The 23,678-nt window shown below is 39.9% G+C and overlaps 1 protein-coding gene across 1 annotated transcript in view; it reads right to left on the bottom strand.

Annotated features, from left to right (window-relative positions):
* Positions 1-1,566: 1,566 nt before the first annotated feature.
* Positions 1,567-23,678, bottom strand: part of SCFD1 (sec1 family domain containing 1) — a 114,468-nt gene continuing 92,356 nt past the window's right edge. Inside the window, exons 21-25 of the mRNA XM_090033546.1 lie at positions 18,463-18,515; positions 13,764-13,797; positions 9,399-9,464; positions 2,175-2,243; positions 1,567-1,800 (exon numbers count right to left, since the gene is read on the bottom strand). Coding sequence (XP_089889672.1) covers positions 1,777-1,800; positions 2,175-2,243; positions 9,399-9,464; positions 13,764-13,797; positions 18,463-18,515 — 246 coding nt within the window. The 3' untranslated portion in view covers positions 1,567-1,776. The remainder of the gene's footprint in view (positions 1,801-2,174; positions 2,244-9,398; positions 9,465-13,763; positions 13,798-18,462; positions 18,516-23,678) is intronic.

Genomic DNA, 23,678 nt, shown 5'->3' with positions numbered 1-23,678 from the left:
CATGATCTTACATGATAGATGTTAGTTATATTGCCCAATGCACTACTGAGAGGAGCTCAGAATACTGTGATGATACTCAATGGAGTAGGTCAATTTTTTAGTTGCATGGAACTTCTGAGAACATTTTGGGTTGGGGACAGGATTTCTTTTTGCAAATTTCACATTAGAAAAGAAGGTGGTCTGAAGAATGCAAAGACCTTGAGAAAGAGTTCTGAAGAATTCTCAGTATTAAAACAACGATTCAAGGAATCTAACAGTTCTTCAAATGTAACTATTTAGTGCGCATGTACACACATAGTGCACACATACACAGTAAAGTACTGTTGTCTTTTCCTCAAATAATTTAATTTCAGGAAGTTAACTTCCCTTTTAGTATGGTGTGCTACTGAAGAAATATGGCCATAGAACATTTTTCTATAGAGGAAATGGCCATGGCTATATGTTCATTTGTAGTCCTACAAAGTGTCTGTCCACTGTACGCTGCTACAAAAATATAGTGCTATGAGCATGTACTGACATTCCAGCCCTGCAACTGAATCTGTTGTGCTGGTGAAGGATGGAGCACCCGTAGAGTGCGACTCAAAGGAGGTTAGCTGAGAGTTTTAGCTTTGTGTTATAGCCCAGGGGCTTGTGTTATTGTTTGCTGTTGTCAACCAGAGGACCGGGTGAGGCTATAAGGGGATGGAGGAGGCCTCATAGGGGAACCACGTCAGTGTGGGAGCCCCAGCCCCAGAGAGTTGGCAGCGTGAGAAGCCCCAGAGAAAGAGAGAGATCAGGCAGCGAGAAGGCATTCAATAAGCCCGAAGAACATCTGGTACATCCGCGAGGCTTGGGGCATGGTACAGGGGTGGCTGGAGCCACACATAGCCCATAAGGCTGGGGTGCACCTGAGCCCCATTCTAGAAAACGGACCGGTACAGCACAGGAGAACCGCAGCCAAGAATACTAAAGGTAGCCTCCCTATTATACACATAAGACCAAAGACGGGCGAGATTGCGAGGCGCAGATAGGCAGCTTGGCGCGGTAGAGAGGGTAACAAAAGGGGGAGCACAGCGACCCCGAGGTTCCCGTTCTGTCACAATCATAAATTTTTAATTTAAATTTTTCAAATGTGAGCTCTCTCACCAGAGGATGATAAGGGGCTGCTCCTTTAATTCCCCCACTCTCACAGTAGAGAAGTTGTCTCCAGCACCTGTACAGGTAAGGGAGCATGCTGTCTTCACCTCTGTTACCCCCACAGGCCCTTGGGGGCTGGGGTTTACAGCCATGGTTTCAGTAGCAGTTTTACATCCCAGTTGCTGCCCCAGAACTGATTTGCTGTCCCACAACAGCAGCAGCAACCAACAGTCCTGGTCCTGAAACAGTGGCTATTAAAGACAGCCCTGCCTTCATGGTGGTGGTGGCAGCTGTGCCCACTGGCACTGCCACTGCTGCAAAAGCACCAGCAGCAATACCACAGCAGCACAGCTCTTGTACATAAATCAATTACATGCTATTGTGACACGGCCTTTAGAAACTAATAATATAAAATGTATCAACCACAACAATGCGTCAGCAGACAAAATACAAGTTTTACAGTTTATTTCTGAAAGGTTAGTCTGCAATTGGAATACACTGTATAGTAAGTACAGGTAATCTTTAAAAATTATCAAATTAATGGAACGGTTTAAGTTTTATCAATGACACGGTTATAGATATTGAAGATGCTATCTGTGGTCACGATTTTTCTTCTCGCTGTCAAACAGAGATGATTTCAGGTAACAATGTTTTTCGGTCCTATTTTTGACCAAGTTGGGACAGCTAAATAGACAGACAAACAAAATTAGGTTCCCAGTCTTGTTCTGTCAGACTAATAAATTCAGTCCATGGAGCAAGCCTTTCTGCTTTGTCATAATACTTCACTGCTGTTTATAAATAAAAAACATTCTCTTTAAGAGATCATGTTCGTACAATATTAAAATCCTTTCAGAAGCCATCTTTTTTCAATTTACTAGCAATTTTCTTTTTAAATTTTACCAGTTCAACTATTACTTAAATATATATTTGTATTTAACTGTGTTTAAAATAATTACAATTTTTACCAGTGAATCCAAGAAAGTTAATGGTGGCATGTTAAAGGAATTCAAGTGCTAATAGTTTGAACCATACTAATTATATTATAAAGGGTAACTTACTTGTTTTATAAACTGTGTCGCATTAAAAAGTTCACTACAGCCATATACAACATGTTTGCCTTGTCTGCCCTATGCAAGCAAAGATAGGGAAGAGATCAGATGTCAATAAAACAACATTTAAATAATTAGTTGCATGAAGAACAACAGAGGTCATTTGAAAAACTTATTCTTTTACTGTTAATCAGTCATTGCTGGTCCAGACAAGAAAAGTAGATACCTTAACTGGAAAGAAATCACACTGATTAAATGGAAGACATTAGAAAATGAGGGGAGAGTCAGAAAACAGTGACAAGGCATTCTTTACATATTTAAATCTACTGTACATGTAACTGAAATTAGAGAAAAATCTATGGCATCAGCTTTTATGGGGTGTAATGGGAAACATACCTGCAAATATAGGTTTCCTTGCTTTATGTAGTAGATGTCCTCTTGAAAAAAACTGTATAACTCAAATGCACATAAAGGGAACCCTTTACAGGGTAACAAATAGGGATATGTTCCAAGACCTTGCCTGCATCAGCAACAGGTAAGTCTGCTGGGGCCAGGGCAGCACTGGGTTCTTCCCAGCGGGGGCTGGGCTGCGCTTGGGGTAGGCAGCTATGGGGGGCTGCAGCCACCCCAAAATTTGCCATAGCCCCCCCCAACCCTCCTCCCATCACCACCGCTGCTTACCCTGAGCCTAGCACAGCTCAACCCCCCCACTGGGAAGAGCCTGGCCCCAGGGGCTGGGATGAGTGGGGCTTTGACCTGCCCCCATGTTGGTGGTGAGGGAAGGAGTGGGCTGGCGCAGAGGCAGGCACTGCACAGCTGGGGTGGGGCACAGGACGGGGGTTGTGGCTCCTGCTGCTATGAGCTGCGCTAGGTTCTTCCTGGCGGGGTGTTGGGCCGTGCTGCACTTAGAGCAGGTAGCAGCGGCACCGGTAGGTGGGGTGAGGGGGCTATGGCGAATACTGGGGTGGCTGCAGCCCCCTCCTGGAGCTGCTGCCACCCACGCCAAGTGCAGCCTGGCCCAGCCCCACTCCCTGGCACAGCCCCCAGCCCAGTCCACAGCGGCAGCCCCAGCCCCACTCCCTCCCTCACCACCAGTGAGGGTGCAGATCAAGGCCCCATTCACTCCAGTCCCTGCTCCTGACTGTGCCCTGGTTCCTCCCTGACTGCTGGGATCTCAATCTGCTCCCCTGGCCCTCCCCCCACAGACTTACCTGCTGCCAATCACATTAGAGTGAATTTACCTCACATATAACAAATTTTGGGTATAAAAAGGGTCATCGTATAAGAGCAAATTCGCACATATAGAACCCGCATAAAGCGAGGGAAACCTGTATTATAGTTGAATTTCAATAAAAAAAATAAAGCTTGAGGAGTTTTCTGCCTTAAGGTGATCTGATATTAAAGTACCACGATTTAATTCAGTGGGGGCTAACACTTTTGGAAGACATATTTATGACAATATACAGACTCTATAATTAAACATTTTGTGACAAATGATGCATCTATGCCACTGGAGTATAATACACTTTACAAACAAGCATTTTCCTTATCCATTTCTGCATAAATGAGGATAGATGATGCTAGGAATAGAGGAATGGAGTAATGGAACTTATTTTTTGTTTTTTGTGTGGAGAGGGTGTAGGGCAAGCTGTAGCTACATTCTACCCACACCGTTCCCAGACATTCCCTTCAAACAGGGGACATCTTCCAGACGTCGAAGTGGAAGATTTTTCTTGTGGATGGGCATGTTTCCACCTAAGAAACTGAATGAATGCCTAGATGCTGGCATTTTCTAATGGGAGAGTGGTGATTTTCCCAGTAAAAACTTAATGCCTATATGTTACCATACTTTGCTTCATACAGATTATGTTAGATGGCGTTCCTTCCTTAGATAACGTTTGAGTTAATATATAAAAATAGATTGTCTTATTAAAATACAATCTAACTAAACCTAAATAACTGAAACTGGAAAGTTGTCTCACCAAGTAGTAAATTCACTGCAAAATGCAGTTTCAGCCATCCTGAAGCTGTTCAGCTTTGTGTCTATGTGTGCGTGTAATAATTATATACATATAATTAAACATTCACTGGAACACAGTGGAAATCCAGAGATCCTGACACTCAAATAAGTATCCTAACACCAAGTGCAATAGTTACTTCCTCTCTTTTGCTTTGTCTCAATTAATATTCTAGTATCTGAAAGTGAATACTTTAAGATGGGCTATCTTGATTCTAAGGCTGCCTTACAACAGACAAAAGAACGGGATGGTTAGTGAACACCAGCTTTTAGGATAGAGCTGATCCTCTCTCTGTGAATTCACTGAGACAGAGAGTATAGCATATGACTTTCTGGACAGCAGAATACTCTAGTTCCTGCTCTCATGAACATTAAATCATTTATACAAGGTGGAACAGTGTCAACAGAAAGAATACAACTCACATCATAATACTGAGAGCACTGATGCAAGTTAAACCCCACCCCTCCCTGAGGGTTGCTTGGATCCCCACCCCCAAGAGGCATCCCTGATGAGAGCCTGTAACCTTGGGCCCCAGAATGGAGGTGAGGGTCTTAAGCCTTCAACTGTAGCTGTGCAGAGTAGACTGGGGGAGAGGGCACTATTGCAAAAGGAGGTATCACTGCCAAGAACCAGAGTAATCCTTCTCTGACTCTGCAACTGCTGCAGTTTTATATAACAAGTGAGGATCCAACACCTTCGGTTTGGTGGCAACTGGAGGGCCATGGGAGGGTTACCCTGGCTCTTGGCAGTGACACCTGACACCTCTTACAGCAGCACCCTGTCCAGTTCCACTTGACAGAGCACTCTGCTCCCTGGTGGCTCCTTTACTGAGTGCCCAGGGCTTGTGTGCAACACACCGCAGCTGCCTATACCAATTGTGGCATGTGTGCTGGCCACCCCTTCCCTGCAGGGTATTTCACAGTGAAGTGATTGCATTATAGGGTTTTATTAGCAGCTAAGGGCAGCTGCTAGGACATGGGATGTAATGGGATCAAATTATCTCTGGTAGAGCAGAGAACTGAAAACTTGAGGCTCTCACATCTTGGGCAAGCACCCTGACCCCTGAGCTATTTGGCGGAACTGAAATGACTACACCATTACTCCCTTTGGCAGCTTTGTGAATCTTTGGGGTGTTTTTTTCCCTTTGCTTTTCTTATAACTGCCTGAAAAAGAAACAATCAATGTCAAACAAGATTAAAGCTTTAAATTTTTTGTTTAATTGAAAAAACACAAAATCACTGTTAAATTTAATTCAGTGCAAACCTGATTTTTTCTTGGCAGTCAAACAAAAGTAAAAACTTCCCAATTAATCCCCAAGGGATAACTGTAATGCTGATTTCATATTTTTTTTTTAATGGCACCAATTCAATACTATCCTACATTGCATTGTAAACCTAATTATATATTTTGGTATATTTTAGCGTCTGCCTACAAAATGTTTAAGGGTATTAAGCCTTAAGGGACGAGAAGGAAAAAATGTGTATTTTTATAATACACAATGGCATTTTAATGCACAACAGATATCGAAATAAAAAATCATAAAAGTATTTGTGGCATTCCTGTAATGGCAGGAGTAATTACTGGAAGTTAGTCATTTTCAGAGAAACGAAACATAATGTATTTTTAAAGGAAAAACAATATAAAACAGGTGATAATTTAGATGTGTTCCTTAAGGTTTTTAAAGGTCTGCTTACTTTGGACACCTTGCATAAGCCATTTGAAACTGCAGGACTAGAGTAATCTGAAAATTTAAATCCCATCAAAGTTCTCTATTTCCAATTCTACCCACACTTTTTGTCAAGCTGTGATGCACGTGGGCAGAATTATATTGTGACTAAAAACTTAGAATCTTGTCAGATCTTTAAAATATACAGCCCACAATGGAAGTGACTGGGCCTGACTCATGATTCCTTACAAAATATAAAACGCCAAGAAAATTAGTGGGATTTTCCTCAGGTAAAGTAACAGGTGCAATCTCAGGCTCAGTGGGCGCATCTTTACAAGATGCTATGTCATTGTAGCAATGAGCTATGGCGATGTAGCTCGTCTTTACAGCAATGTAGTGCTGGCAGGCACAAGCGTGATGTTATGGCGACACAGCATCTAGAAATAACTGTGCTGCTAAAGCAAATTGAATTTTATTAGTACATGTTTAGGATTGTGAATCCAAAAAAACATGACAAAGCCGGTAGGGAAACAGAAACGCCCCGAGCAAGGGACTAACATTAGAGGGACGGGGGTGAGGAGGAGAACACAACTAGGTTACAGAAAATTATATTACACTCGATCTGAGCCTTCAAGAAGCCTGCACAGTATCAATGTGCAGTCAGGGGCATGTGTAGTCACGCCCACTATGAATAATATTACAAAGATATTAAAAAGTTCTGCTGAGGACATCAGAAAACAACTGTACTTCATTGAATTGCTAACTGTCCTGCTTTAACCAACTTTTCTGTACTCAGATGTCTAACTCCTGAGGCAAAGAATCCAGAACACTCTTCCCATGGAATAATTTACTCCTGTTTTTACTCTGTAGTAAGGAGAAGATGCACTATCAGATTTACCAAACTGGCTGCCTACAGTAGGCATGATTAGAACACATAGCCACCAGTTAACAAATGATTTATGCATTAGATTTATATCCCACCTAGCAGGTCTATAAAAGGTTGTTAAAATCTAGTCAAACCACCCCCTGAAATATCGGTATGTTTTAAAACAGGGCTGTTCATATAGTGGCCTGTGGGCTGCTAGCATATGGCCAGGGGCTACTTCAGTTACTCTTCTCACTGCCCACGATGAGGGAAGGCCTGGGAGGGGGGTGTGCAGTAAAGGGGCAGGGAGACCACATGGTGTTGGTACTACCCTCATGGCCTTTGGGTTTGGGAGGGAGGGAGGGTCACTGCCACCATTACTCATGTCTGAGGGTGGTGTGACAGGGGTGATCCTGGAAGCCCACCCCCACAACATATGGCTTCCATGATCACTAGGGTGAAGCTGGACAGCCCTGCTCTAAAAATGGATTTTAACATGATTGTAATTTATTTTTCCCTTCTCATTTATGAAACTGTAGGGCTCACAGTAGTGGAAACAGTAGCTTTTAACCTCCACATTATTAGCCAAAATCTGAGTCACTAGTCTGACCACTGAAGTTATGATCAGGTTCTTACTATCTGAAAGCTGGTCTCAGTTCACTGACAATTCCATTTCCACAGAAGCATTTAAAAGATTATTTTTGCTCTGATGCAGAATGAATACAAATTCTGAAATCCTGGAAGCAGCAGCAGAATAGAAGTGGTCTCCACACACAGCTTCTAGTCTAACATCTGTCAGTTTAAACAAAACCTTAAGTATTTTTAAGTTAATCACTGTGACTTAATCATGGAAAATAAAAATAAAAGTCCTGACTTGAATATTCAATATTTTGTTAAGACATTCAGCCTAAAGCAGTTGTAGCCAAACAATTATTGGAGGTCCATTGAAATCCTTATGGCAGGCCAAATAAAATAACTCCAGTTGTTTTCAGATTAAACTGCTAGATCAAGCAAGTAAAAATTTATATTATATGGAAGACTAGACTGGTGCTCAATCTACGTCCAGTGCACAGCTTGGCACAGATAAGGACATAGACTTAATGTCACTTTACCTGCAAACCTTACTGTGATGTCAAATGAAAGGCAATGGAGAACATTTACTAAACCCAATGCAGAACATTTGTTTCTTAAATGGACCATTAAGATTAGCAGTCAGTAGAGTTTGTGACCAGAAGGCTTTACAACAGAATACAAGCGTAAGCTACTGAGCGAGGTAACTTTTTAGAATACAGAAAAAGACTACAGGCCACACTTTTTATTGTCATAATTCTCCAAAACTAACTTTCTTCTTTGCTTATATACAGGAGATGGTTATAATTCTTCATCTGTGAAGGACAGGTAATTTTATTTTGAAGTTTAGTTAATGTTGCTACAAGCAAGCAAGAAAATAAGTAAGGCAAAGTTATATCGTGCTCATAGCTAAGCAATATTTTTCTGAATTCTTACATTACTGCATAAAAAGGAACAAAAATATAGCCTGTGTATAGCTAAAGTTCCTAGTTTTTCACAATCCCAAGGTACTCAGAATTAATCATGGAATAAAACTGTTAAAATGGGCAGTAATGTTAAGTTCTTCTTTTGACCTCCTTGGGGAAGCCTATAAAAATATCTGTTGAATAGGCATTTTGCTCATCTTTTTTTATGTAGCATTTAAACCCAGCCCTGATGCCTCCTATAGTGTCCAGCAACCTGCTTTTACCTTCACTGCTAATATCTTTGCTGCAGAGGAGGTGGGGAAATGTGAATGTGGAGAAGCAGGCTGTAGAAGGGATCACTGTGGAGCAGATGGGCAGCATGGCACAGCTGGACTGGACCTTCATGGGCCAGACCTGGATCATGGGTTGCAGACAGCTGACTCCTGTTCTACAGAGCACCTGATTAGTCTTGCTCTCTTTCACATCAACTATCCTCTTTCCTGTAGTGCAGTAGCTATATCAGCATATTCTGCTGCTAACTAATGTACCAGATATAAATTTCTGAGAATTTCCTATAACTGCAAAGATCGCTTTTCAACTGCTCCTTTATACACTGCCAGTGTATCTGGGAGCATTTGTGATGCTCCTTACTTGAATAGGTTTCCATTTGCCACTTTGAATTCAATGTCTAAAAAGAAGTTTCTTCCAGTAGCCCAATCTTCTAATGGGAGAGATTGATGCATGTTGTTAAAACAAAAGTCTTACAGGGAAATCACTATTCTCTCAGTGACTAGTGGTATTTGGATGGAAATTTCTGCTGGTAGTTGAGCTTCAGTAATCAGCAATTCACAGAGGACAATACATATAATATGCTTTCTTTTAAAGCTTTCAAAAGCCAGGATTTGTTCTCTGTTAAGCATCAGAGTAGTCTCCTTTAATCTGAAGGACTTAGAAGTGTATATGAGAATTTCACGCCTAGTAATTTGCCACTTTCTTCATAGAGCATCCATAATTCCTATCTGAGTGTGTAAATTGCGAATGTCCACCATCAAATGTATTAGCCTAGTAAGAGCTTCTGGCTTTCAATCTGCTGTGTTATTTCTTGTGTTCTGTTCTTGGAGCAAGGAAACTGTAGATGGAATGCAGGAGAATTTTCTTACTGATATTTACAGAACCTAGAAAATGAAATTACATACAACAGAAACTTACCTTTGTGTAATCAACAAGATTTTGATATTCAATATAGTTGCCTCCTCCCACTACAAACACGATTGCCTAAAACACAATAAAAAGGAGATAGTTAATATGTTGCAGGAATCGGGAAATACAGTCTAGGTATTAAAACAGAAATGAGTGTGATTAAACGAACATCAGTACTGTTTTAGTCTTTCACTTAAGTTTAAAAGCAAACTAAGCAACAAATAATGCACAACACTTGAAAAAAAATCAGATGACCTCTACCCCGGGGGCAGGCAATTATTTCAGGCAGAGGGCCGCTTACCAAGTTTTTGCAAGCTGTCAAGGGCTGCATGGGTAGCCCCACCCCTTAACAAGTGCCCTGCCCTCTGGTTACCATCTTGAGACCAGAAGTCCCACCCCTAATCCCTGACTTTTGTCACTAGAAGTTTCTCTCCTTGCCCCAGAAGTACTCCTTTCAGCAAGGGGTTTTGCCATCTTCTAAAAAATCAAACATTTACAACATTCATTAATTTGATTTGAAAAAATATTTTTGTCTTGATTTACATGCGTTTGTGTAGAGCACATAGAGGTGACTGCACAATAGCTTAAAATGAAGTCCTACTCTTCTATGTTGTGGAGGGGTGGGAGTCTGTGGGTGTATGTGTGGATATGTGGGGTGTGGGTGATTATGGGGTTTGTGGGAGATTGTGCGGGGGGTAGGGTGTCTAGGGTGTGTGACAGTGCGAGTGTGGTGGTCTGCATGTATGGCATTGTAAGGGGGGTCTGGGTATATGTGTATGGTGGGGGGTGTGTGTGGAACTCAGCCTATGAACACACAAACACACACATGCACACACACATATACTCTCTCCTTCCCTCATTGCATGCACGCACCCACACACACGCACACACTCTGTGCCTTGCTCACTTCACACACACACTCTCTTCCTCTCTCATTGTTCTCTCTGTCCCCCTCCCTCCTTGCACAGACACAGACACAAACACAGACTCTCCCCTCCCTCATTGCACACCGACACACAAATGCACTCTTCTGCTCCTGGCCCTGGGGTACTGGCACGGGCTCCGTGGTCCCATGGTCTGGTGATACAGCTGGGGGCCACGTGGTGCTGGAGCCTCCAGCTGGTCCGCAGGGAAGCAGTGAAAGCGGGGGTAGGCAGAGGCTTCTGGTTGGGGGAAAGCGGGGGTGGAGTGGAGTTGTAGCTGGATCCTGCCAGCTTCCCCTGGGTCCTACTGCCCCTGGCTCCTGTCATCTTTGACAGGCACCCAGGAACAGATAAATATTAATTTTCTAAATTTTTTCTGCGGGCCACATTTTGTCCACTCCAGCTCTACACATTACAGGTATCATGCAATTAACTGGTTAACTGCACAATTACCTTAAGGTCAACTACATGTGCAAAGTAGCTATCATGTGAGAAAAAGCTATGAAGTTAGACCCTGAAAATGTGCACAAACTTTATACCTTGTTGCTATCAAGCTTTAATTTGCACGTGTAGCAGCATCTCCCCTGTGGCTAGGATGCACAATGTAGGGACTTTCAGCCGCAGCAGCTGGCGACTCTGAGTCTCGACAGCACAGGGAGCCGAAGTCCTGCACCTGTGGGTGCTGGGATCCAGAGGGGTTTTGGCAGCTGGGGGGTGCAGCTGACCTGGGATGTGTAAAACCCCTGGGCCTGAGGGATCATGGTAGCTGAGCTCCCCCCAGGCTAGGGGGTTTCATGCACCTCCAGAGCAGTTGCACCCCCTGGCTGCTGGGACCCAGCTGGATCCTGGCACCCAGCATCTGCACCCTCCCAGCCTGGGAGATCAATGGAGAGGGTTCCCAGCTGTATGAGCTTGCTTCTTGCTGCTTCAGGGAGAGCCCGGGATTGAGCTCTCCTTGCATTGGCAATAAGGTGCAATGGGATCTAACGCAGAGTCCCACAATTGAGCTTCCTGCCATGAACATGTGTATTGTGCTTTAGATCTCATCACACCTTTATCTGCTCATGTAGAGGGGTCCTCAGAAACCTAACTTCCTGTAAAAGATCTAAACTAATAATGCTACTTTCCATACCATGATTGCTTCCATCTAGGAGACAGTAAACCACTGACTTCATACACAAAATTATTTTAATATTGTAATTCAAGCTGTAAAATATTCCTGTTCTAATATATTTTTCAGAAAGCTTTGACACAAGAAAATGGCATAAATACAGTTTACAGTTACTGATCTTTAGATAAGCCTCCACATGGTCCAAAAATTTGTTACAAATATCTTCATGACAGTTTATGAATTAATTTGATAAAGATTTAGTTTTCCAACACTGCTATTGCTGTGGAGGACATTTTGTTATATTCCATTTATTTTAGTCTTTCTCAGCAACTTACGTTTAACGAACAATTGCCTTAGCAGACCATCATTTTCTGGGTTATGTTGAAGACAACTAAACAGCTGAATAAACAATTTAGCCTTTTTAAAATATGTGATTGTGACAGGACAGGAACCTCGGGGTCGCTGTGCTCCCCCTTTTGTTACCCTTTCTACCGCGCCAAGCTGCCTATCTGTACCTCGCAATCTCGCCCGCCACGTCTTTGGTCTTATGTGTATAATAGGGAGGCTAACTTTAGTCTTTTTGGCCATGGTTCTCCTGTGCTATACTGGTCCATCTTCTGGAATGGGGCTCAGGTGCACCCCAGCCTTATGGGCGATATGTGGCTCCAACCACCCCTGTACCATGCCCCAAGCCTCATGGATGTACCGGATGTTCTTTGGTCTTACTGGATGCCTTCTCGCTGCCCGCTCTCTCTCTCTGGGGCGTCTCACACTGCCCACTCTCTGGGGCTGGGGCTCCCACACTGATGTGGTTCCCCTATGAGGCCCACTCCATCCCCTTATAGCCTCACCCAGTCCTCTGGTTGACAACAGCAAACAATAACACAAACCCCTGGGCTATAACACAAAGCTAAACCGCTCGGCTAACCTTCTTTGAGTCACACTCCGTGGGTGCTCCATCCTTCACCAGCATAACAGACTGCTCGCATTCAGGCCTTTCCCCTTTGCTTAGTTAAGCCACATTTCGTCTCCTTGGCCGCCAGTCGAGACCCCCCTCTCTCGGCCTCTAGCCTGTGCTTTATAGGAGTCAGCCCTGACCCTTCCAGTCAGCTGACTCAACAGGTGTGGGCCCCTAGCTCCTCCTGGTTGCCCTGGCAACTGGCACCTGGCAGCCATTCCTGCTCTTCAAGTAGCAGGCACCTTAGTGCCCTGTTACAATGATCTACCAGTGAACTGACTTACCTTTATTTGCATGCCTTCCCCGTTTAATGAAAATTACCCATCCAAAATGTGCACAAGTTAATAGAGGCATGGGAGCATTGAAATGGCTGCTGGGGGCTGTGGTCAGCTGTGCTTTACATGGAGTTCAGGGTGGAGGAGGGGGAGAGGAGGGAGGAAGTTTAGCCAGGTATCCTCCTCCCCCTGCAGCTAGAGGTTTAACTCTCTAACAGCTGCTGCCAAATTGGCAGTAGCTTTTAGCAGTGGCTGAGAAAGGATTAGACCTCTAGCTGCAGGAGCAATGCTGCTAATATTTGGACTCTGCCCCTGCTCATGTAGCCAGTGTTCAGCCATGGTGAGCTTGTGAGGCTGTGGCAAGTAATATTTTGAAACAAATCTTTTTTTCTTATTCTGCCCTAAAAGAACAAGGAGTATGTGAATAAATATGGTAAATATATTTTAACTTGTTGATTACCAGTAACATATCCACTGTGTGTGGTTGGTCAAAAAAGACAAATGGTAACTTCTTTGCTCTCCAAATGTATGGAAAATCAGAAAAGAAGGAAAAAAAATTCAAATATGGCTATGCAAAGACTTCTATTCATCAATATGTTTAGATGAATGGTCATGAGATATTTGCTTTTAGAAATAATTTTATTTTCACAAAAAATAAACACTACCATAAGTATTTGTGGAAAATAGGAGCAGGAAAAAAATAAAGCTGTAGCTTTTTTTAATACTGATATTGACAGCAGTATTGTTTATAGCAGTATTTAGGCAGCTCTGTTTAAGAGTGTACGGAGAACTAAATTTAGAGAGGTAGGGTATTCTAGAAGACTACATGTGGGCTTGAAAGTTACAGATGCTCAGTACTAACTATGGCTCATCCAATAAACCACTACAATTACTTGCAGGAACATTGTTAAGGATTAGGTTAATGCTTATACAATTCTTTGAGGATGAAGAGTTCTTCAGAGTATGTGCTATGTATAATTAATTAATGAATATAATTAAACAAACTGATTTTTTACAAATGTAACCTCTTTTTTTAAATGTCCAATACCTTAGAAAGTATTTGGGGTGGCAGGGGATGAGGACGGAATTGAGTTCTACATGACTTACCTCCTGGAATGGACTTTTGTTTCTTGGAACCGAGCTGTAATAGAAATAATCCATATTATTACAGGAATTCACTGTTAATGCAAATATTAAAATAATAAAAGCAATCCTAAATAGGACACATTTTAACATTTGGTGGTATGATTTTTTTTAACACAAAGTCCTAAAAAGTGACTTTTATTATTTCTCCAAAATATTTTGTAGGAACTCCCTTCATTCATCAGTGAGAAGTGGTGTACAGGATCTATTTCTTTAATTTGGGAGAAATCGATTCATTCTTTTTCTAGTTCTCTTCTATGAATACGTGGATTAACGAGAGCTCTGTGGTACATCTGTGGAATGTATAAACTTCTAAGTTTCTGGACTGTGTAAAGTGTGGTGCAGCTAGTATAACTAACATTCTGAGATACAAAGCACTAGAATTCACTGAAATCAGTCAAGCATTGTAATTAAATGCGCAGTTCATGACACTTTCAAGCTTTCCTGAGAGAGGGTACAACCATCACTAAGCATTTGAAATAGCTTGCAAAATCTACCAAGAATCACATAAAAATTACAGCAGGCTGTCATGGCAAGCTCCCATTCCTGGCCCCAGCTGATTCTCTACATATGATAAAGCAAAAACAGAGCAAAAACAAAACACCTGTGACCCGCTTTCCAAGTGGATCAGGTTTCTAATGCATAGTAGAAAGGATAATAGGGAAGGTATACTCAGCTTCCTAGTCCATAAAGGAAGATTTAAGGAACAGATTGGGCAATAGAATTAGGCAGAAGGCAGGACACATTGGCACCTTAGAGATCAACTGGCTCAGAGAGGCATAAATTTTTGTAGGCGACAACCTACTTTGTCAGATGAATAGACTATTACCTAACAGTCACCTATGAAAGCTTTTGCCTGTCTGAACCAGTTACTCTAAAACTGCCACCCTGTCCTGACTTCAGCTTAACATGGGCATTCTCTGCAGTAAAATTATGAAAGGGACTTTTCAATTATATATGGAGAATAAAATGCAATGTGGTAAAATGCCTGAACTATGGGATAACTGAAACTTTTGAAATGAAGTCTAGACGTTGGGATTTCTGAGCCATAATGGACAGAAGAATGTGGTTGTGTTAGCTGGTTGTATCTGTCAGGTTGTGATTTATGAAGATTTATGGTATGCATGGAAATAGACTGACATGACGTAAGCATAAACAGGTTGCTCCAGACAGACATGCATGAGAATGAATTAAATATGGGGATGGATTTTCATGCCCAATTTTTTTTAAATGGCCTCTACAGTAAACACTATTACCAGGATTCAAGGATTAAAGCACTTCAGCCCAAGGATTAACTCCCACGCTCTCAGAAATCTCTTGCTCTCTCTACAGGAGCGGGAATGAAGCTAGTCTGCACTCTGAAGCTTATAGTCTTTCATTCTTCTTATAGAACCAATTATGCCCTGATTCTCTTTCTTGTGTTTGTGTGAGCTGGCTCTGCTAAACCTCTCACCCACCTTGGACACTAGCAAACTGCAACAAAATAATGTATTTCCTTTATAAACACATAGTGACCGTGCTTACTTTTTTGTTACTTTACAATGGTACCTTGAAATGGAGCCCCTTCAAGATGCTTCAAAGCAGAGCAGAACCACTAAATACTTTAGCCTTTTCCTGTGGGAAATATTAATTCCTGACCCCCCAGACTGAGTTTGATCTGATCAAACACTGAATCTTGAAAATCAGTCCAAACTATGTCTCTATTACAAGACAAGAACCGTGGAAACTCCAGGTGGCTGCTGAAAGTCTTGACTGCTTTAAATAATGTGAGGAAGTGGAAGTAGAGCATAGTGGGACTGAAGAACCTAGTCAACAGGGAAAGGGGAGAACTTGAGAACTCTTCTCCTCACTTGAGAGGGGAAGAGGGAGGTAAGCAAAAGCTCTGGCGTAATCAAGTCTGCCATCTTGTCCCAACTTCTCTCTTGCCCCCCAGTGTTTTCTGGCCTTGACTGATCTCATAAAAATCCTCCTTTGCTTGTCCAATGAAACAGCATTAGGACAGGGGGCAGCAAATACTAGCTAAACAAATTTCTTCCCTCTTGTATTTTTGTTTTTAAATACTACTAGCTATTCCTTCCATAGCTCTCAAAACTGTCAGGCTACTGTTCAGATAATACTGCAGTGCTTCACAGAAACTAGTTTTCTTATATACTGGAATCAACCTTTAAATAGGAGGATTTGGATTATGGCATGAATGCAGTACTGTCAGCATAATTTTTCCTTTACATATATTCATAAACATTTAAATTCATCCTTTCGGAATACAAAGTTGCAAATACTGACAGAAGTGTAAATGTGGACTAGAAAAATGTATGTCTGTTGAGACTGGCTTCTTTCTTTTCAAAAGAAAACAACTGGCAGAAATGCCAATATTCCTTATAGTAAAAGGGTATATAGGAATGAAATCATTCCTGTGTATTAAGGAAAGAAAGAAATTAATAATGGTCTTACAGTGATTATACTACTGAACATCATTATTTTTCACTTGAATTTTTGGTAGCTAGCTGAAATAGTCTCTTGGACTACCACTGAAAGTATATCGGTTGTTTTGTGAAGTCCTGTCCAGAAGGTAAGAACTATAAACAAAAGCCCCCCTACCCACAATGATTCAGTTGTCATCCTTAACAGGCTTAATTTAAAATTAAATGCAACCTTCAGCATAGATATTCCATAGACTATATGCATGAAGCCATAAAGTCAGCAATCAACAAATGAGTTAGAACTTCTGGTCATATGCATAAAACAGATACACAACTGTGGATCTTGTATACATATGAAAAAATGACAGTGCATTAAAACTCATGTCTGCACATTCTAATTGCATTGAATGCACAAAGAACTGTCATAAGTTTGAGTGGAAACAGGCATGATAGAACTTTATGGCAGTTTTTTAAAAGATGATCAGGAAAATTCCTGGAGGCAATACTCAGTATTAATTTATTTTGCTTGAGAAAATTACCATCCAAACCCTTTCCCTCAGCTGCATGTTTCTTATTTCATCATCTTTAACAGCTTATTCCCATCATTAATGGTTAAAGAGTCTTATGTGGTAACGCATAACTCAAAAATAACTCAATAATGACCTTTCAGCAATAATATTACTAATAACCAATATTTCAGACTGTTCAGTCTATTAGTTCTATAGAAATATAAAGCTCAAATAAAAATAACAGAATATTAAAATGTATTGTGCAATATTACAGATTTCTACTGGGTAAGGTATATTTGTAAAAGTTTTCTTTAAAAACAATATCACAGTAGCTGCACAGGATGGGTGACATGCTTGCGAATTATTGCAGGTTTCTGAAGTAAAGGTCTGTATATTATTTGCAACAGAGATAAGTTATTTTATGCATGAAACATTTCCATGAAAAAAAAACAGCAATCAGCTTTATTTGTAAATGGACTAAAACAAACGTTTAGATGACACTGGAATAAAGCAAGCTGAAAGCTCCAGTTATATTTCTAAAAAGCAATGCATTTGGTAAAGCCAATTTTTACTTTGACAGCTTTCTATATTTATTTTTAATTCTTGAAGTTACATTTGAAAATATTTGTGCAATGTACGATACATATTTTCTACAAAGCATTTTTCATTATCGCAGATATACTGTCAAGAATGAAACACTGTGAAGGAGACAGCTGAAATTCTTATTTAATCATAAGCCAAGGACAGCACTGGTTCTGCATCCTCCCTCCACATAAGCCCAATAATAAAACCAAGAATTAAAAGATCTTGCTGTTCTCCTGTGACTGGACCTTATTTTCAAAAGAGCTCAACTAAAACCGAAGATAGAGATTTTCAGGAGTGGTTTTGTTCACAAAAATCAGTCAGGAAACAGTCTGACATTTTTGGTGTCAGTTGTCTTATTTCTCTCCTTTTTCTTTTTTTAAAATGATGAGACAAAATTCTCTGTCACAGCAAATTAATGAGAAATCTATGCATTTTACCAGAAACACAAAAGTTTCATGTTCCTTTTAAAAGAACTACTGGACCATACATTAAAACAATCTTATTTCCTGTTAAATGTGAATGGGCGAATGGGAGTATTTTAACTCTGTGAGAATTAATAAGAAACTTTAAGTACAGTGGCAATGACTTTCCATTCAAAAAAAAAAAAAAATCAGTGGAAAAATTCAAAAAAAGTAATTAGTATCTTTGCAAATAGTTGTAAAACTCAAAAGTAAAAAAATACATTAGAAGGGATCCTGCTGCTAGAAGGGACCCTGTATTAGAACTTCTTACGGCAGCTGTAGTGGCACTGAAATGAGAGCCTTAGTACAGCATTACAGGAACTTCTATGGCTGATCCACAGCTTTTCGTTCCTCTGTCATCATGTGCTTTGACTTAGAGGCTGTGCCTAATTATTTTATGCAATCAATAATACCAAGAGAAAAATGAATTTACAAACCTAAAAGCACAAATCACATAGTATAATAGTAGTGAAAGTAGTCAGAAAATAATTTAAAAATAGATATGTTGCTTAAAAAAGATAGCACATTTGCAATATTTATGTAAGTACACTGAAACATGAACAACGGCTAAAAAGCATACTTTCTATAAAATGATGGACATAATCCTGATATGTTATGCTTTGAAATGGGTACTTATATATACTGCTCCAAACTATGGAAGATAGGAAGAAACAAACTGTATGCTCACCTGTCACTTCCTCGCAGCATCTTGGGATCAAAATATCTGTAGTCATCTGTTTCCTATTAAAAAGAAGGATGTTAAAAAAAAGATGTCTCAAAAACAGAGTAATATGCAAAAAGAAAAGTATACAAGTATATTTGTACACTGTACAAGTTCTGGTTAAATCTGTTTTATGAAATGCTTTTCAAATCAAAGGAATTTTCTGTTTAGAAGTTACCTGATGTATATATTAAATGAAAAGTTACAGACTTTGTATATTCACAGTGTTTGAATATCATTGTAGTACTGTGTAGAGTTACTATTTCTATCGTAATTAGCAACCTATGGAGGCTGCTATGGGGTTTACTGTTTTTGGGGAGACCTGCAATTCATTGCTATTAAAACCTGTCCAAAATGTATTGACTATTAAATACGTCTCCAAAACAGAGTGATATGCAAAAAGAAAAACAAAGGTGATACCAGCTTTAGAGCCCGAAAATGTAATTGGTTACAAATAATTTTTTCTCCCAGGACATGCTTGTCAGTGAATGCTAAAATATAGCATTGATCAAAATCTACTTCAATTATGAAACTTACACTTGTACATTTCATTTCAAGATTTATGGCTACTATTAAAACAAAATAAAGTGTTTGCACAATGAAAGTGACATAAATGCTTAAAAAGCTCTGACTGTTTAAATTAGATGCAATGATTTTTTCTTCATTCAAAGCAGTTCCAAGATATCCAATATTTTCACTGGCACTGAGACAGACTTTTGCTAAATTTGCTAAATATTAGAAAGGAAAAAAGAAAAACAAAGTTTCTAGTTAAGTGTTTGTGACAACTAGTTGGCTTTCATTTCTTTTGTAATTAACTTTCATCCTGGTACTGCAAAGTGTGAAGTTGCATGTAGGTCCAGTAGTCCATTCCTGTGCTATAGGCAGCAGGAACTGGTGTCTGTGTTTTGATGATTCAGTACAGTACAAACAATTCCTCTTGAGAACTTATCTGAATACATCTCAGCCAGATCAAAAAACGTAATTATTTCCATCTACAATTTACAAATTATTTTTATACACAAATTTATGTGTGTACCATTATATATGAAACAAAAAAAATCTTGATATTAAATAATTACTTTTTAAGACTCAAAGAAAAGCGTGCCATTTATTTTAACAGCATTTCCCCCCAGAAGTTAGAGCTCCTAAAAACTTTGCATTTAGCATAAGACTGAACTTCTTAAGAGTTTTAGTATATTCTACTGGTAATTTCAGCAACAGATGTAGCATCTGTCAGTATGGACTGGAAGCTTCACATATGCAGGTAGTATAGTATCTTCAAAAAGTTATAAAATAGTTTAGAAATATTTGCCAATTCCTAAGTCTAAAATCAAGAAGCAATTAAGTAACTTTATCCCTGACAAAGAAGTTGAGTTTTCCTGCTAACTGGAGTTAACTGAAGATTAACGCTAAATCTAAATGCCGAATAAAAAAGAAATACTAAAGCATTTCTAGTATGATTACTACTGTATGTTCAGTGTGACGGTCAGAGAAAATAGGTGATGGAAAGTCAAACCTAGAAAGCAAGTTGGTAGTTTACAAAGTTTACCTCAATGCTGCTGAAAGTAGTTCTTAGTCTTAGTAAAAAGTATTTAGTTTGTTTAAAAAATGCATGGAATTTGCCAGTCCTTCTTTGCTTATTTCTTTACATGCATATACATCTAGCCATTGCAATGTGACTAGGTCTTTTAGAATTGATAATTACACACCCAATTTCTAGGATGATAAACTAAAAATTTTACACTACAAATAGTCTTCTAATCTAGATTGTTCTTCTACATAACCAGATCTAAAAGCTAATTTGATAAGAATTATAATATATTGTGTGACATTTTATTTTAATCATTATTAGACATTAACATACAGGCACTGATGCATGATGCATCTGAAAAACATTATCTTTATGGGAAGGGATAATACTTCTTTTAAACCACATACCTGATGATTCAATTAAAAAAAAAAGGCATTTTAAAAGGCTTTACTTTTAAGTAATTAAACAGCTATTTCCATACTTAATTTTTTTGACAATATAGCATATTATAACTATATATTATTACTACTTAGAAGACTGTATTGCACATTACAACACTAACTACATTTGCAAACCTTTAAGCAAACTCAAACTAAATCACCCTCTTATGCAGAGTTATTAACTACCAAGAATTTATTAAAAGAAACAAAAACCTGAAGTTGTGACTTATTAATCTCAATATTTAGTAATGCCTATGAAAAAGAAAGAACATTTATTTTTAAATGATTTTAATCAACTGTGTGTTAAGGCCTTTGAAAAAAACAGCAGCTCATACAAGGTCATTAACAAATCAAGGTATTAGAAGTTATTAAACTCTGGTACTGACAAAGCAACACCATCCCAAAAGCTGTATTACAGTTATCCAACCTAAGCAAAAGTTACAGTATTAGAAGATACTATGTCCCTAGCTCAAAAAAGTAGGCACAGGGCTGGTTTCTCTTTTGTGGCAGTTAGCTGGGATAGGGCAAGCAACAGGGAACAGTATGTGAGTACTGTAATACATAATAACAGTGAAAAGAACTGATCAGAAATCTGAATCCATTTTGCTCAGTGTGTTCTAAAAGTCTACACTTCTAGAAAAAAAATTAAACACCATTTGACAAAGTAGCATTAATAAGATGTGAATGTAGTTAAAAATTACATATACATTTATATACCATGTATGCTATGTATAAAATGTATATACAATTTTTGTGTAAATTTATAATGTATGTGAAAGTAATATTCTATTTAAAATATTAAAAAAATGTATTTTATACATCTGGTACTTAGCTCAACAAGTAAAAGTACACTTCCCCAAATTCTGTGGAGAAAGCCAGTTTTCATCATTTTTTTCTCTATTTATCTGTTGCCAGTATGGCAAGGAACACTTTTTGTTTGTTTGTGGGATGGAAAGACTATTCATTAATGCATGAGCATAGTTTGAACTGGTTGAATTCCACATATCATATTATCTCATGCCCCCATATATAATATACTCCTCAGTTTTGAGTGGCAGGATGAAGAAAAACAAATATTCCTATAGTAACTGGAATTCCTGCAGCAGTTAGGAAGCTGAGTCTGCTTCTGAGCCTAATGCAAGCCTTGTGTGCTGGATGGAGAATGTGGCTCAAACCAGTGAAGTCCCAATGCCATGTGCTGGGGCTGATGCCAAGACTAAATGCCAACCCAGCATAGTTCAACCCATAGGCTAGGGCCTGGTGCAGGGTCTGATCCTGCAAGCTGGGACCAGGGTTGCATACCAGGTTCTGCCCAACACACTGGTTCTAGCCAGAAACTGACCCTGTGAGCTGGCCCAACCAGACATAAGGGACTATGTCACCTATCCGAGGGGCTCCCCATGGGTCTGGAAATTTGGTTTCAAGGGAGTGACTTCCAGAACCATAGCAATTAACATTGTCATTGCTCCCCTGATGCCAAATTTCCAGACCCATGAAAATCCAGTTTTCTTGCCTGTAATGTGTACCCCAATTTTCACCAGTTGGTCTTGATAAAAAGTGTGAATTATACAGGAAAAAATATGAATTATACATAAAAAATATGGTATTAGTCATTCTCCCTTTAGATACGTGTGCACTTTTCCCACTCCACTCCTTTATCTAGCTCAAAATATGACATCCCCCCAAGGTAATTTCAAGAGTCACTTTTAATAAACCCAAAGGGAGCACCTGTCTAACAAACTGCTGGCAACTGCTAGCAGTTAAGGGATTTACTCTGAGTTTTGCCTGGTTCCCACTGGCCTGGAGACTAAGACTCTTAACTCTGATCCTGAAACCTTGTTCTTTCCCCCACCTCATGCCACGTGGAAGCTAAACATGTTGCCAGTTTCCATAGGATGGGCCCAGTAAGTGCTTTGTTTTTCCACAAGCAAGAAGGTAAGCATTTTCCCTGAATTATCTCAGGGATGTTGGCTATTCTCCACTGCAATATGTGATAATACCAAGCCAGCAAAAATAAAAGTATATGAATTGCAATCTTTTCCAGACTGATTTTTAAACTTGTAGGCAGAGGAAGCTGAATATATATTTAAAAAATGTCAAGAGTTGGTGTTAACTCACTTCTATGTGACCTCTACTTTATTCTAGCTTCCTCATATTAGTGTTCTGACTGGCATCTACTCAGAGTTTACAGAAGAATTCTTGGGAGGCTCCCGTCATTCAAAGTCACCTATACTTTTCCAGCAAGAGTCCCCCCTTGATTTTTAAGGCCGCAGGGCAGATCGACCCAGTTTGGGTCAGAGGTGGACAGGTGGGTACTAAGATCTAGCTGCTGCCACTGCTCTTACCCTTGGTAGCAAAGGGAGAGTGCCAGTCACTGAAACTTTTCCCCTGAAGCCCCATGTTTGCAGGCTGCATCCAGCCATGGGTCATATGCTGCCAAACCCTGACCTAATGGGTTGGGAAATGTGCAGCATGGTTCTCTCTGAGCTATAAGAGAAGCCCAAGGAGCTGACAGAGGCTCAAGTGCACACAGTGCAAAGGAATCTTCTGAGATTTTAGCTAGTAAAGATTTGCTAGAGTTTAACAAGTGTGTGCATAAATTGCCATTTTTCATACACTTTTTCATATGCTTGGCCATATTTAACAACTTGTCACAGGAACAACAAAAGACCCATCCCTGCCACAAAGGCAGAACTCCACTGAATTTCAAGTCTCAGCTCTAAATCAAGAAACCAGTGCTGGAATATATTAAAGAAATGATTTCACAGATTTCATAGACATCAGGGCTGGAAGGGACCTCGGGAGATCATCGAGTCCAGCCCCCTGCCCAAGAAGCTTTTAAAAAAACGACAAAATACATTTTCCTCTAGTCTCATTAGGCATTTTTACACACGCTCCAGGGTGGGGCATTTTAATTAGAGTGGCTCTTGGGAGCTTTAATTAAAATGCCCGTAGCGTTTTGGGTATTCAGCATCCCATGTTTCAAAATGGTGGCAGAGGTGCCTTAACTAAAGCTCATTCAATGAATTTTAGTTAAAGGACCCCACCACCATTTTGAAACACAGGGATGCTCCAACAGACTCAATTATCAAGTCTGCTCCAACACCTTCTAATCAGAACACGTCAGAACATATGTATAGGTGCCCATAATCAGAAACACTTAAGCTGTTTTCTGGACATCTTCCAAACAAATTCAATGCGAAACATGGAAA

The sequence above is a fragment of the Crocodylus siamensis genome, chromosome 2 (genome assembly GCF_052110815.1).
Source record: "Crocodylus siamensis isolate JL-2025a chromosome 2, ASM5211081v1, whole genome shotgun sequence".
NCBI classification, from domain to species: Eukaryota; Metazoa; Chordata; order Crocodylia; family Crocodylidae; genus Crocodylus; species Crocodylus siamensis.
The sequence above is the reverse complement of the archived record's forward strand: the minus strand, read 5'-3'. Positions and strand labels throughout refer to the sequence as shown.